This window comes from Ceratotherium simum, chromosome X (genome assembly GCF_057802395.1).
Source record: "Ceratotherium simum simum isolate JZ-2026a chromosome X, ASM5780239v1, whole genome shotgun sequence".
Classification (NCBI taxonomy): Eukaryota; Metazoa; Chordata; class Mammalia; order Perissodactyla; family Rhinocerotidae; genus Ceratotherium; species Ceratotherium simum.
This window is the reverse complement of record NC_141940.1, coordinates 119038645-119053495: the sequence shown is the minus strand read 5'-3', so window position 1 is coordinate 119053495 and position 14851 is coordinate 119038645. Positions and strand designations below refer to the sequence as shown.

The following is a 14851-nucleotide window of genomic DNA, read 5'->3' as shown; positions in this document are numbered from 1 at the left end:
CCCAAGAATATTCCCCACCCCCACTTCTCACATTTCATTGGCTAGAATTAAGGCATATACCCATTATATAACCATGAATCAAGCTTATAATCAAGACAAACCTCCTCTTTCTCCATATTCTTCATTTTATTTCCAACACCAGGGCACAGGTGTGTCAGAGAGCTATTGCTGTGTAACAAATTATCACCATAAGCCTTGGTAGCTTGGCTGGCCCTGCTGCCCTTGGCTGAGCTCATTCTTGTATCTGTGAGTTGGCTGATAGACACCAGGCTTGACCCAGTAGTTCTGCTTCAAGCTATAGGTCTGCAAATTGACCAGGTAGCTCTGTTCCACCTGTTCCTCAATCTCCTTAGGCCACGAGGCTAGCTTGTGGGCGTGGTCTTCTCATCTCCGTGATAGAGGTCTGGTGTCTTACCGCCTAGGCTTGGAACTGACTGTTATGCCATTGCTCAAAGCAAGTCACACAGCCAAGTCCAAAGCCAAAGTGTGGGGCCATAGGCTCCGCCCACCATGAAGCCAAAGAGTGTGGATGCAGGGAGGGGTGAGGGAGGGACCAATCATTCATTCTATAACAAGTCGTCAGAGCAAAGGTAAGTACTCAAGTGAATTCTCTGAAATCATATAGCATTCGTGTTTCTGCCATTAATTTCTGCACTGGTTAGTACATTACAATATCATCTAGTGGTCCCATGTAAGTCAGCCGTTGCAAATGAGCACGGGCGATCACTTGTCAAAGGAAGGGGTTGCACAGGACTTGGTGACCTTCCAGCTCTAGCAGCCCATGATTTGCAGTTTGTGGAAGAAAGCCTGGCAGAGTATGAAAACCTAAACAAAAGTAAGATAGAAGTGTCATTCTGAACCAGCATCCTTGGTTCCTGCTTTGACTTAACTAAATTCTTAAACCCTCGGGCGCAGGTATCACCGAAACCTGTCCCATGTCTGAAAGAGATGGCGATACGTGGTGACTCCGACAAGAGTGAAGCGAACTGAGTCTGGGGGAAGTTTCTCGGTGAACAGAGAGCGCGGAGGATGCGCGGGTCGTGCTGTAGGCGGGTCCCAGCCAGATGTGCAGGGCCCGCTCCGCCCTCTTCGCGCACCGGGCCGCGCTTCACCCGTGGAGGAGCCGCCGCGCGCCTAGCCAGGGCGCCCCCACCTCTCTCGAGGCCGCGAGCGCCCCCTCCGCAGTGCCCGGCCCCCCCTCCCGCGGGGACCGCGCCTGGGAGGAGCAGGGGCCCGGAGCGGCAGAGAACAGAGGCGGCGGCCCCGCTGTGCCCTGGGTCCCGCGCCCGCGCCCTCCCGAGGGGGCGCAGGAGGAGGAACGGGAGGCGTCGGCAGAGGGAGGACCCGCGCGAAGATGCCGCTGTCCTGGGCCCTTGCGCTCCCGCTGCTTCTCCCCTGGGTGGCAGGTGGATTAGGGAACGCGGCCAGGTGAGTGTCTGGCTGGCGATCGGCCCCCGGTCTGAGCTCCCCCATGAAGCCCCTTCCCTTTGTCCCCCGTCCCTCTAGGCACCCCCGCGAGTGTGTGAGCGGGTGTGTGTGCAAGTGTCTCTGTGCGCGCTGAGACGGGATTTCACAAGGACGTCAGGCCCGAGTGCCCACGGGCTTTCCTCCCCTCGCCCCTTTGGCGGGGCTTTGCACCAGTTCCCTCTGCATCAGCTGCGCCCCACCTGGCAGCGTCCGGCGGGTTCCGGGAGGAAGGAGGCTCTGCGCGCCGGCCCGTGGGTGCGCTCTGGCTTGGTGGTCTGCAGACATCTACTGTGGGGGCGCGTGTGTGAATGTCTGTATGTGTGTAGGTGGGTGGGTTCTGTGCCTGTCCCGTTTTGTGTTTTCCGCTCTATCCGGAGGGCGCCAACTGATTGTCAGCCGCTAGTTTTGCTGGGGAAGGAGGGAAAGAAACTGAGCAAGAGAGTAAGCGTTGACTGTGCTTGGGCTGAGCCCGCCGTGAAGGGGCTTCCTCTACTCAATGCCCTTCTGATTAAGGTTGATGAACTGGAAAGAAGGGACGCGGTTGTCAGATGAAATCGACTTGTTCTTCTTGCTATGGCATTTCAGAATCTGAGGCCATTTCATTACTGCCCCTAAGCTTTTCTAAGCCCTGAAACTGATTTTTCCAGAGATCAGCAAAGCCACTGAGTAAATACATACTTATATAGTGCTTACTGTAGGCCTGGTGCTCTTCTGAACACTTGAAGACTATTCACCCATTTAAAGCCCATAACTGCTTTGTGTGGAAGGTACTATTATTATCATCACCGTGTTGTAGAGGAGAAAAATGAGGCACAGAGAGGGCAACTAACTTGCCCAAGGAGGCACAGCCAGTAAGTGATGGAGCTGGTGTTCAAACCCAGGCAGTCTGGCCCAGAGTCCTTGCTCTTCACCGGTGCACCAGGGCAGCCTTTGGGGAGTTACTCACTGGAAAAGGTTTCCTGGTTCTCTGGCTGTGATGCCTTGCTTTCTGAGGTGTCCACTAGAGCAGGGTTTCTCCACTGAGGCACTATTGACCTTTGCGGCTGGGCTGGACAATTATTCGTTCCGGGGTGGAGAGAGTGGACCTGTGAATTGTAGGATTTTAAGCTGCATCTGTGGCCTCTACCCACTAGATGCCTGTAGCAACTTCCCCAAGTTGTGACAACCAAAAAATGTCTCTGGACGTTACCCAAGGTCCCTGGGTGGGGAGGGCAGAATCACCTCCAGCTGAGTGAGACTGCACTATGGAGACTTTTTGGTCAACAATTCCTGGGGAGAGCAGGCTGAGAGCCTTGGTTTGGTACAGGCTTCTTAAAGGTGAGCCCGACTATCTTTGTCTGACTTACAGGAAAAAAATCTTTCATCAGTCAGCCACAGTATTAAGGGATTTTGAAGTTCAAACAGAACAAACCTCAAACCAGGTTCTTAGAATGTCTGATCACAAGTTTAATTTCCTTTTCATGATAAAAATGTAAGCAGATGCAATTTGCTCCTAATCACATTTTCCTTGAATGTTGGAGGTTCTCGTATTGTTAGAAAGCCTGCTGAAGAAAGACCAAGCACTATTTGGATATGAGATTAATAGCTCTTTAGCAGCCGGCAAACTGACCTCCAGGAGCTTCACTTTCAAAGTGCTACCAAATTAAATTAAAAGCCGAAAAGCCCCCAAATAAACCAAAGAATATTAAAATGGAGAATCCATGTCAAGATTCTGCAATTCTGCAGTTCTCAAATGTGAAACGTGGTTTCTTTACACGGTATCAGGTTCACGAGCTGGTATGTTTATTATCTGCTCAACATGCTTGGAAGTGGCAAGTGGTCAGCGCTTCGGGAATTGCCAGGAACCATGGTAGTCAACTCCAGCCTCCAAGTTACAGGCGACACATGTACAGAAAAGGCAAAACAGTGTGTTGCACTTTTGCACATTGCAGAAAAGTATGTCTACTGTTTATTTCCTGAGGTTTCACAACTTACAGTAAACATGGTGACTGCTATATAGAGATTCTAATACAAGCACCAGATTTTTTTTATTTGAAACACTACACCATAGTTTTAGTGACCTAGAAAATTATACGCCTCTTAAATGGTGCTTAGTAGACAATTAACACTCATCAAATGAATAAATCATTAGCAACATGTGTTTCGCTGATCTAAAGCATCAGAATTTGGCTTCAAACCTAGACGTTTTTATGCCCTTTGGGCATTGGGACTCTTTAGATACTCTCGACCTACTTTGTCCAATATAGTAAATACGGTAGTCACTAGCCCCATGTGCCTATTGAGGACCTGAAATGTGGCCAATCCAAGTTGAGATGTTGCAGTTAGTATAAAATACACATCGGCTTTTGAAGACTTTGTATGGAAAAAAACGTCAAATATTGCACTAATCATTTTACATTGATTACATGTTGCAGTGATAATGCTGTGGATATTAGATAAAGTATATTACTAAAGTTAATTTCACCTGTTTCATATTTATGTAAATGTGGCTACTAGAAAATTTTAAATGCCACATGTGGCTATTATATTTCTATTGGACAGTTCTGGTCTAGAACATTTATTGATCTGAACTCCATCTCCAGTGTTCCAGGTTCCAACTCTGGCATCTTTTTGACTTGGGCACATAAGATAAATGCATTATTAACTTTGCTATGCTTGAGATTCAAGTTTGGAGCAACTCCCTACTTAAATTTTTTAGAAATTTTTTCTCTATTGAATTCAAGTAAAAGTAATGTGAGAGATGAAGGAATAACTGGGTTTGTGCTGGGGGTCCACACTCATGGAGAGAGGCTTGCTTTCTGCCAGCCACACCCTACTTCGAGAATTGATTCTTCTCAGAGCCCTGTTAGGGAAGTGCCATTGTAACAATTTACCACAAACTTAGTGGCTTAAAATAGCACAAATTTATTCTCTTACCGTTCTGGAGGTCAGAAGTCCAAAATGAGTCTTCTCGTGCTAAAATTAAGGTGTTGGCAGGGCTGATTCCTTCTGGAGGCTCCAGGGGAAAATCTGTTTCTTGTCTCTTACAGCTTCTAGAGGCTTCCAACAATCCTTGGCTTGTGGCCACATCACTCCAATCTCTTCTTCCTTTGTCGCCTTGACTGTTCTCTGACTCTTAGTTGTCTTCCTCCCTCTAAGAAGAACTCTTGTTATTACACCAGGCCCACCCAGATAATCAGGATGATCTCCCCATCTCAAGATCCTTAATTGGATCACATCTGCAAAGTCCCTTTTGCCATATAAGGTAACATTCACAGGTTCCAGGGATTAGGACATGACATCTTTGGGGGGCCATTTTTCAGCCTTCCATAGGAAGCCTGAGCTATGAGTCTGTTGTTCTTGGCTTTATGGGATAGATCTTATTTTTAAACATGATTTTGGTGATTTGTAAATGGTTGGCATATCATCCATTTCTTTATTCTTAAAATTGGATTTTTGGAAATATACCCAAAACTAAAGAGCTGAGTGTTTCTAGGAAATAGAAACCATGAAATGTCCAATTACAACATAGAAATCATTTCTCAGCAACCTTATTTCAATAGTTTCATTGGTTTAGAAGGTATGAAAGTCCTATTTATGTGTAATTTATGTGCATAAACCAAGGTTATGTAGACATTAAAATGAGAATTAGTCTATTATCTAGTCTTCATAAATCAGATTGGCGTTCAAAAAATATTGTTGATATGCTACTAAGTGTCAACACTTTTCAATGTGATTTCAATCAATTCTCTCATGAACCATAAGAAATAGGTGTTGTGTCTATTTGACAGACAATGGGATAGAGAAACTTGAAGAAAATAGATGATTTCCCAAGAACTGCATTTGATTTGGTCTTCTGCTCTAAGAGCAATGACATTTCAATATTCCAAACCAATTTTCCCCCAAAATTGAATATATCAAAGCCGACATTTTTACAAAGTGCTTTCTCACACATTATCACCAGTGATCCTGTTTAACTTGACTCTTGCCCAGCATGATCAAGGGACATATGTAGAATAAGTGGGGAATTCCTGATGCTCCACCCTCCCAACACCACCACCTTCCTCTCTAAGTTTACATTCTCTCAGAAGCAGACTCTGAGACCAGGATTCCAGTGTGTATGGTTTATTTGAGACGTGACCCCAAGAATTTCTAGTAGGGAAGCTGGGAAGTGGGACAGAGACGGGAAAGAAGTGTTATAAAAATAAGTTACCACTGTGATTTAATCCTGCTGAGGAATTCTAGGAGACAGCAGGACACGAGCCTCAGAGTTATCCCCCCCGAAGGCAAAAGAGCTGGGGTATTTATACTCCCATCAGTCATTGGTTGAAGGATTCTGGGGAGGGGGGTTCTTCACTTTCAGCTCATCATGCACCCAGGCAGAGCTGGCTCCTGCCAACAGAGAAAGCTCTCCGGCATCAGGAAATGAGGCTGGCCATTCATCACAATGCACCACCACCATTTGTCACTGACCTGGTGAGATGGGGAAACACTTCTGAGGAACTTGTGCTCCTGGTGACAAGTTTAAGGACACAAACTCCTCTGAGGAAAGTAGAGGCAGGACATATAGGTGTCCTAAGGTGTTATAGGCTGAATTGTGTCCCCCTAAAATTCATATTTGAAGTCTTAATCCCCAGTGTCTCAGAATGTGACTGTATTTGGAGAATAGGGTCTCCAAGAGGTAATTAAGTTAAAATGAGTTCATTAGGGTGGCTCTAATCCAGTATGACTGGTGTCCTCATAAGAAGTGGAGATTAGGCCACACACACCCCCACAGCCACAGAGGAAAGACCAGAAAGACCATGTGAAGACACAGGGAGAAAATGGCCATTGGTAAGCCAAAGATAGAGGCCTCAGAAGAAAACAATCCTGCATTGATCTCAGACTTCTAGCCTCCAGAATTGTGAGAAAATGAATATCTGTTCTTTAAGCCACCCAGCCTGTGGTGCTTTGTTATGGCAGTCCTAGCAAACTAATACATAAGATAAGCTCAGAAAAGATAGAAACCTCGTGGAACCAAAGAACGAAAGTTCATCCAATCTTGATTTTCAGTTGAATGCAAACTGAAAACTGAAAACTCACAAGCCATTTGACTTTGGGGGTTTTAAGCAGGAAATGTCAGAATGGGGTAACTGGCTTGTAGCTAGTGAGCATAGCCATGTTGCCTTTTTGATCCTTCAATATTGGCTGCAAGTGATAGAGAACCCAAATAATCTTTGCTTAAACAAATAGTCGTGTGTTTTTCTCTCACGTTGGAGTGGGTAGTTGGACCAGTATGGGCTTTCTGGAGTCAGGGACTCAGGTTCCACCATCTAACATCTCCACCAGAAGGCTCTCCCCTCATGGCCAAAGATGGCTTCTTGAGCTCCAGCAAACATGTCCAAATTCCAGCCTTAGGAGTAAATAAATGTGAAGAAGAACATCCCTTCTTTCTTTATAGCCATGTCCTAGAAGTTGTACATAGCAGTTCTGCTTACATCCCATCTACCATAACTCCAATACATGGCCATGCCCTACTGAAGTGAAGGCTGGGAAATGTAATCGTTATTCTGAGTGGCTATGAAATAATGGTCTTATTTCTAAGAAAGAAGGGGAGAATAGATTTTGGGGTACCAATTGCAATATCAGCCATGCATAAATTACAGATCACATCTCCAAGTTTACAGATGAGTAAACTGAGTTTCAAAAGAATAAGTGATTTGCCCCAAATCTCACAGTGAACAAGTGGTAGATTTAAAAGCCATAGTGTCGGGGCTGGCCCCGTGGCATAGTGGTTAAAGCTTGGCGCGTTCCACTTTGGCGTCTGTGATTCAAAGGTTCAGATCCCAGGTGCGGACCTACACCACTTGTCAGCCACGCTGTGGTGGTGACCCATATATAAAGTAAAGGAAGATTGGCACAGATGTTAGCTCAGGGCTAATCTTCCTCAGCAAAAAATAAATAAATGAATGAATGAATGAATGCATGCATGCATGCATGCAAGCGAGCAAGCCGTGGTGTCTCCCAAAAATAATTAGATCACTTTCCATTGAGTATTTTGTCCAGAGGAATCAGTAGTACTTCCAGTTTCATCAGCTAACTTGCTGAGTCCCAGTGTGTTGGTTTCAATAACTAAACTGTATTAAATCTAAAGGTCTTGTTTATGAAAAAAAACAAACAAAACCCAGTATTCTGAAAGTAGTTAAAATTAATTCAGTCCAATTTAACAACATTAATTGAACAATTGACATGCCCCAAACATTCTCCTGAATGCCAAGATACATATCTATCTGCCACCCCCACTAGACAACTTTATAGGGCAAGCAAAATGTATTTTTGGGCAAAGGGGAGGCAAGGGGAGAGTTATAACTCTAGCCCCTAGCCCAGTGCTTGGTACAGTGCAGGTGTTAAAGAAAAAATTTGGTGAATAAATGAATGACCAAAGGAGGGGGATGGAAAGGCAAATAATGTTATTTACATCTAAATAATAGATATGTATTTATATATTATATATATAAGACATTCAGAATGAATATTTATATATTATATATTTATATGTTACAGTCATACATCGCTTAACGCTGGGGATACGTTCTGAGAACTGCATTGTTAGGCAATTTCGTCGTCGTGTGAACATCGTAGAGTGGATTTACACAAACCTAGATGGTATAGCCTACTACACACCTAGGCTATATGGTACTAATCTCATGGGACCACCGTCATACATGCAGTCCGTCACTGACTGAAACGTCATTATGTGGCACATAACTGTATATATGTTTATGTGTGTATATGTAAACATGTAAAGCTAAACTATATGTTTACATATGTATATATACATATAAAACATTCCATAAAATACAGATAAGAGAAATTTAGTCTGCATGAGAGAGTCAGGGAAAGCAGATGACAGGGGATGACACTTAAACTGTCCTTAAAGAATGAATGTGAGTCCACCTGATATAAAACAGGGGAGAAGAGGCAAGTATTCCAGTGCTTAATTCGTAGTACGTATTGCATAGGAATAAATGAATGGCTGGCTGCATAGATAAATACCAGCAAAAGGACTGCAAAAGGAAAGCATTGACCCAAGATATGGAGTGGATTGGCCAGCATCTGGGGTCATGAGTCCAGTGGCTGCCAAGGGGCAAAGAAGGCAGGCTGGAACCAGGCTGCAAGGAGCCCCGTATGTCAAGCCGAGGAGTTTGGACTTTGTTCTGAGAGCAATAGAGAGCAAAGCAGGATACTCTGTGTTCTTTAAAGATAACCCAGTCATGACCAGTTCACGCTCAGAATTATCACACAATTGCACAGAATCATCATTAAGATAATGAGCCATAGTTTGGTTTAATTGGTAGCATTCTTTTCTTTCCTATTGTGCATAATAATAGTGTGCTAATAATCTGTGGCATCTCAGATTTGATGAGTACAAATGCAAAATTAAAAATCAAAATACCAAAGCAGCAAATACCTTTACAAAGATCATCACCTTGCACTTCAAGTATTCCCTTGGCTTGATTTCTGGGCAACACATGTGTTGGTTATCTATGGCTGTACAACAAAATACTCCAAAATTTAGTGGCTTAAAACGGCATTTATTATCTCACATAGTTTCTTTGAGCTGGGAATTCAGGAGAAGCTTAGCTGGGTGGGACTTGGGGTTTTTCACAAGGTTGTGGTCAAGTTGTTGGCCAAGGCTGCAGTCATCTGAAGTCTTGACTTCAGCTAGAGGATCTGCTTCCAAGATGGCGCACTCACATGGCTGTGGGCAGGAGACCTCAGCTACTCACTGGCTGTTAACAAGAGGCCTCAGCTCCTCGCCTTGTGGACCTCTACATAGGTCTGCTTGAGTGTCCTCACTGCATGTCAGCCGACTTCCCACATAGCAAGAAATCCAAGAGAGAGAGAACAAAGATGAAGTTGCAATGCCTTCTGTGTCCTAATCTCAGAAGTTACCCTCCATTACTCCCACTGTGTTCTCTTCATCAGAAACCGGTCATTAGGGCTGGCCCCATGGCTTAGCGGTTGGGTGCACGCGCTCCGCTGCTGGCGGCCCGGGTTCGGATCCCGTGCGCACACCGACACACCGCTTCTCCGGCCATACTGAGGCCGCGTCCCACATACAGCAACTAGAAGGATGTGCAGCTATGACATAAAACTATCTACTGGGGCTTTGGGGGGAAAAAAATAAATAAATAAATAAAATTATTAAAAAAAAAAAAAAAAGAAACCGGTCACTAAGTACAGCCCTACATAAGGGGAGGGAAACTAAGCTTCACCTTTTGGAAGTACGAATATCAAAGAATTTGTGGACATATTTTAAAACCAACACACCACGCATTCTGGTTTTCCTTCTCCCACACTGTTACTGCTTTTCAGCCTTTTTTACCAGCATCCATTTCCACCGAGATCAGTCTCTGACCCTATTTTCTTGCTTATCTATCCTCTCTCCAGGTGATCTTTCCAGTCCTAGCGCTCTCAATGCCATCTATATGTAGATGACTTCAAAATGTGAATCTCAAGCCACAGGCTGTCTGCTGCATTCTTGACCTATCCATTGGGATGTCTCACTGAACTTAGGACATCCAAAACTGAACTCTTGATCAGCTCTCCAGAGCTCACTTCCCCCTGCCTCACCCATTCTCCCTGTTCCAGAACAAACAGTATCCACCAAACTGGTTCAAGCCAAAAACCTGGGCGTCATTCCTGACAACTCGCTCTTCCTCCCCATCTTGTATTCAGTCTGGCACTAAATACTATTACAGACCCTGTCTCAAGCCCATCTCCTTCTCTGCTTCCTGCCTGCCACCACCCAGCCACATCAGCATCATCTCTCACCTGAACCCCCATGATAGCTTCCCTTTGCTTCTTCTTTTGCCCCCTCCAGTCCACATCCCAAAATGCTCCTCTTTTTTTTTTTTTATAATTTCATTTATTTATTTATTTTTCCCCCTAAGCCCCAGTAGATAGTTGTATGTCATAGCTGCACATCCTTCTAGTTGCTGTATGTGGGACGCAGCCTCAGCATGGCCGGAGAAGCAGTGTGTCGGTGCGCGCCCGGGACCCGAACCTGGGCCGCCAGCAGCGGAGCGCGTGCACTTAACCGCTAAGCCACAGGGCCGGCCCCCCAAAGTGCTCCGCTTAAAATTTAAATCAGATCATGTCAGCCCTCTCCTTAGAACCTTTCAGTGACTTTCCATTGGATTAAGAATAAAATCCATTTTATTTAAAATGGCGTAAAAGGCCCTGCTTGATCTAGCCTATTTCTCTAGCCAATTTACATCATTCTCCCTCATGCTCACTATGAATGAATGAATGAATGAATGAAGCTGTCTTGATAACACTTGCTTTCCTGACTGCCTGCCCTTCCTCGTCTCACTTCCCCACTCCTCTATCGATGTTCCCTTCACCTCATAAATAAACCACTTGCACTCAGATCCTTGTCTCATGGGTAGCTTCTGGGTGAGCCCAAACTAAGACACTCCCCATCCCCAATTTCCACCTTACTCCTGAGCTTAGAAGATAACTGAGAGAAACAGAGGAAGCAGTGGAAAGTTCCAAGTTTTTCCTAACCAATGGGAAGTTCCAAGTTTTGCCCTATCACTCATGGCATGGGAAATTTGAAGATGCATCAACACACACTGGTGCTGGAGAGCTTGATAGCCTGGGCATTTTTGATTGGGCTCTTAAAGACCTACAGTTCCAGGAAGGTGAGATGCTTTAGAGTATCTCTGGGCCTGTTGGACTTGGACTCTGTATCTTGAAGATGGATGGGAACCCAGAATTAATCTTAACTGGTTAGGTACAATGGACTTTCCATACTGGGTGCTATGATGAAAACAAAACAAAAATCAAAAACAAAAAGCCCTCATGGCTGGGCCTTGTTATCCCTATTTAGAAAAAAATTTTATTTAATTTGTTTGGCAATATTTAAATGTATTTAAACATCAGCAAAAGAACTTTTAACTTCTCAGTTTGTCTTGGAGACTATCATGAAGTTTCCTGGAACCTGACCGTAAACAAGCATACTAAGAATTCTGGCATAGTATATTTTTGCAGAAAATAAGGAATCCCATGAAGAAATACTACACTACTTACACAATCCCTGGAATGTTTTTAAATTAACTTCAGCTGTGGAGACGGCCATTTTCTGATTAATTTGATCAATGTAGACAGCAAGCTGTATAATGCATTAAAGGCGCTCCAGGCAATTCAGCATTTTACTCAGACTTCCATAGCTCAGGGCCTCTTCTCCACAAAGACTTGCTCACCTACATTGACACTTCCCTGCCTCAGGACCAGGTTCCCTCAGCCTTCTATATGCCAAATATTATTTAGGAAGAGAGATCTGAGAGAGAATGTGAGCACGCGCGCGTGCAAGCGAACAGCTGGCCAGCCCCGCCAGACGTCCCAAAGTGGCAGAGGACATTGGTGGGATCATTTCAGTCCAAGATTGGGAAATCTCTTTCTAGGTTCATAAATTTCTTGTTATCGAATACCCCAGGTTTATCAGGTTCCCTGGGGCTGGGTCAATCCAGCCAAATATATAAAAGCTCATTATATTCAGACATCTATTAAATTCCAATGGTTTGCTACTATGCCTTAACCGTGCATCCTTGATATCCTAGAATGCACTGGTCCAATTTTATACATTTAAAAACATGCTTCACTAAATATGGAACTAAATACAATTCATATTGATAGCTTTGTAAGATTTTTTTTTTTAATGAATGGATTCACATGTAAGGAAAAATCATGTGTATTAGACTTTAGGAAAAGAAATAGTTCTTGAAATACTTCTGTGTTGACCAAGATAGGCTAACTTTGCATCAAACCATCTCAAAATCTCAGTGGCTGAACAGAGTAAAGTTTTTTCTTTGCCTGCTTCGAAGTCCAAGGCATGTTTGAGAGACTCTGCTGCATACTTTCACATGGGGCCAGGCTCCATCCATCTTGGGGAGCCATGTTGGGGAGCCTTCCTTCCTCAGACTCCTTTTTATTCAATGGGCTGATGGAAAAGGAGTGCATCAAGGATCCCGTAGGAGGCTTTTGAGCCAGGCCTGGAGGTGATCTACCCACATTCCATTAGCCAAAACCAGTCATATGGCCCCACCTAACTGGCAGGCTGACTGGGAAGTGTAGTGTAGCTTTGCGCCCAGGAGACAGAAAGGGATTTGATGAGCACTTAACCTTCTCTGCCACGATCATGAAATTGCAACATATGAAATTACAGATATTTGGCCATTTTAACTTATAAAAATGACAGTTTCATAGTTTAACCTAATAGTTTTTATGTTCCTTATCCCAAATACTCACAATCAGATATTAAAGTAAAAGAATAATTGAATTAGTGATGGGAAAGCTAGTGAGTGGGTATGAAATTAGAGCAAAGGGCAGGTGGAAGGAGAGGATGCTGGGAAAGTAATCGGAATCATTTGCTAACATTAACTTGCAATGTCATGTGAGAACTATGTAGAAACTAAAAGTTACGGCTTTTTTAGCAGTTTTTTAAAGACTTTATAAGATAGTGTACCCTGCTATTATTGTCAATATCATGCTTGCCTGTGCTGGATTCCTTTCTTCCCCTTAGTGATATTGTTTCAACTTAAACAGAAATATTTTAATAATTAATTTTTTTATCCATAATTTTAAATAGCTGCACATGTGCATTAAAAAAAACTGGCAAGCATAGAATGCAGAGATGGATTCTTAGTGTAAGAAATCAATTTCCTCCGGCATCTACAAATCAGCAAGTAATTATTAGCAATTCTATCCACTAGTGATTTCCCCCTTTAAACCTGTTTTTCCATTTTCATGACCAGATGTAGAATTTGATGATTAAACCAGTAAAATCCCATTTGCGGCTGTCCCTTTGAAGCTCTCTCTCAAAATTGGGTGATTACACAGACGACACACCCATTTATTAAAAGACATGTTGCTCATTTATGGACTCGCATGGTTCGCTGATGGTTTTTCCTACAATGTTGTTTCAAGCTGCTTGGTTTCCTTTAGGAAATATGCACAGAACATGTCGCCGCATCCACGGAGCAGCTGGAGGCTGAACTGGTGTTTTCTGATTTGTGGAGTTGCCTGAGCATCAGAATCCATTTTATAGTTCTCAATCATGAGTTGATTCTTAACTATTGTTTCCATTTTTAAACAAATGAGAGTAAAGCTAGATTTAATGACAAATTTCTGATATCTTCCAACAGAGCTACAATTCTAAGATGCGTTCGTGACTGGGGAAGGATTTCTTTATAGTGGATAAGAAATCTTACTTTATTAACAAGTTTTTGATGGCCCATGTGTTAGTCATTAACATTTTGGAGAGTTTTACAAGTGATACTTTGTACAACATCAAAAATGATGACTTGGGAGAAATTAATACACCTCAGATTTCTCAGGTTCACCTCTTCACCTAAAGGCAAGCATGTGAAAGCAATAAAGCTCGAGAAAGAGGATTTCTCTGGAGAGTTGTGGTACTGTGCAAGCAGTATATGAATTTCATCTTCTGGTAACTTTCTCCTGTTAGCTAACCCCAGGCAGTATTCTTCACAATCAAAAGTAATTGACTTTGACCAATACATATGAAATGGGTTTGGCCACCTGTACAAGGGACTCTGGGCTCTTTCACCAAAGTTTCTAATTAGGCTTTTTAAAAAATATCATATTTCAACAAATTTCAATTTGTTTTTGTGTGATTTCACATCTAACAGTTTCAGTGATCTTGTTGGAGCTTATTAAGTTCACTCTACTTCCATGGGGGCTGTTTTGTGTTTTGCAAAATCCTTGATATTTCCAACTGCTTGAAATCCTTCTGTAACTCTCCAGAGCTTTTAGGATGGACAAAATGTTTCACATGGACACAGGCCTTTTCTTTCCGGCCCCTGCTTATCTCCCTGCTCCTTCTCCATCCCACTGTTCTCTCTGCTTCCCTTCCCACTTCCCTGCTCCAAACATGCACCATTTTCTTTGTTGTTGTTAGTGCTGTCAAGTCGATTCTGGGTCCTAGCAACCCTGCCCCATCTTGCTGCGCCATCCTCTCACCTTCCAGCGCTCTATCAGACACTCCGCTGTTATTCATAAAGTTTTCATGGCCAATTTTTTCAGAAGTGGGTGGCCAGGTCCTCCTTCCTAGTCTGTCTAGTCTGAAAGCTGCACTGAAGCCTGTCCACCTAGGCCACAGTGGTGAGAGCGCCGAATCTTAACTGCTAGACCACCAGGGCTGGCTATACCACTGTCTATGCTTCAGTTTATAGGTCACCAACTCCACATGTTCTTAGTAGGCTCCATCCTTGAAACAGGCTATTTTCTCTGCCTGGAACACCTTTCCCACCAAACAGATTCCTCCCATTTCACCCAGGAAAGTTCCACCAGTCACTAGAATTTATATCAAGCCCCACTTCCCCAGAAAACCCCTCACCTA

General features: G+C 43.7%; 1 protein-coding gene across 4 annotated transcripts in view; it reads left to right on the top strand.

Annotated features, from left to right (window-relative positions):
* Positions 1–1098: 1098 nt before the first annotated feature.
* EGFL6 (EGF like domain multiple 6) overlaps positions 1099–14851 on the top strand; it is a 64185-nt gene continuing 50432 nt past the window's right edge. For 3 of the 4 annotated variants that reach the window (XM_087426499.1, XM_014791106.2, XM_004435117.3), the window contains exon 1: positions 1101–1428. In XM_087426499.1, the coding sequence (XP_087282625.1) occupies positions 1355–1428 (74 nt within the window). In that variant the 5' untranslated portion in view covers positions 1101–1354. Of the gene's footprint in view, positions 1429–14851 lie in introns of all 4 variants that reach the window. The other variant, XM_087426500.1, reaches the window with a different exon arrangement.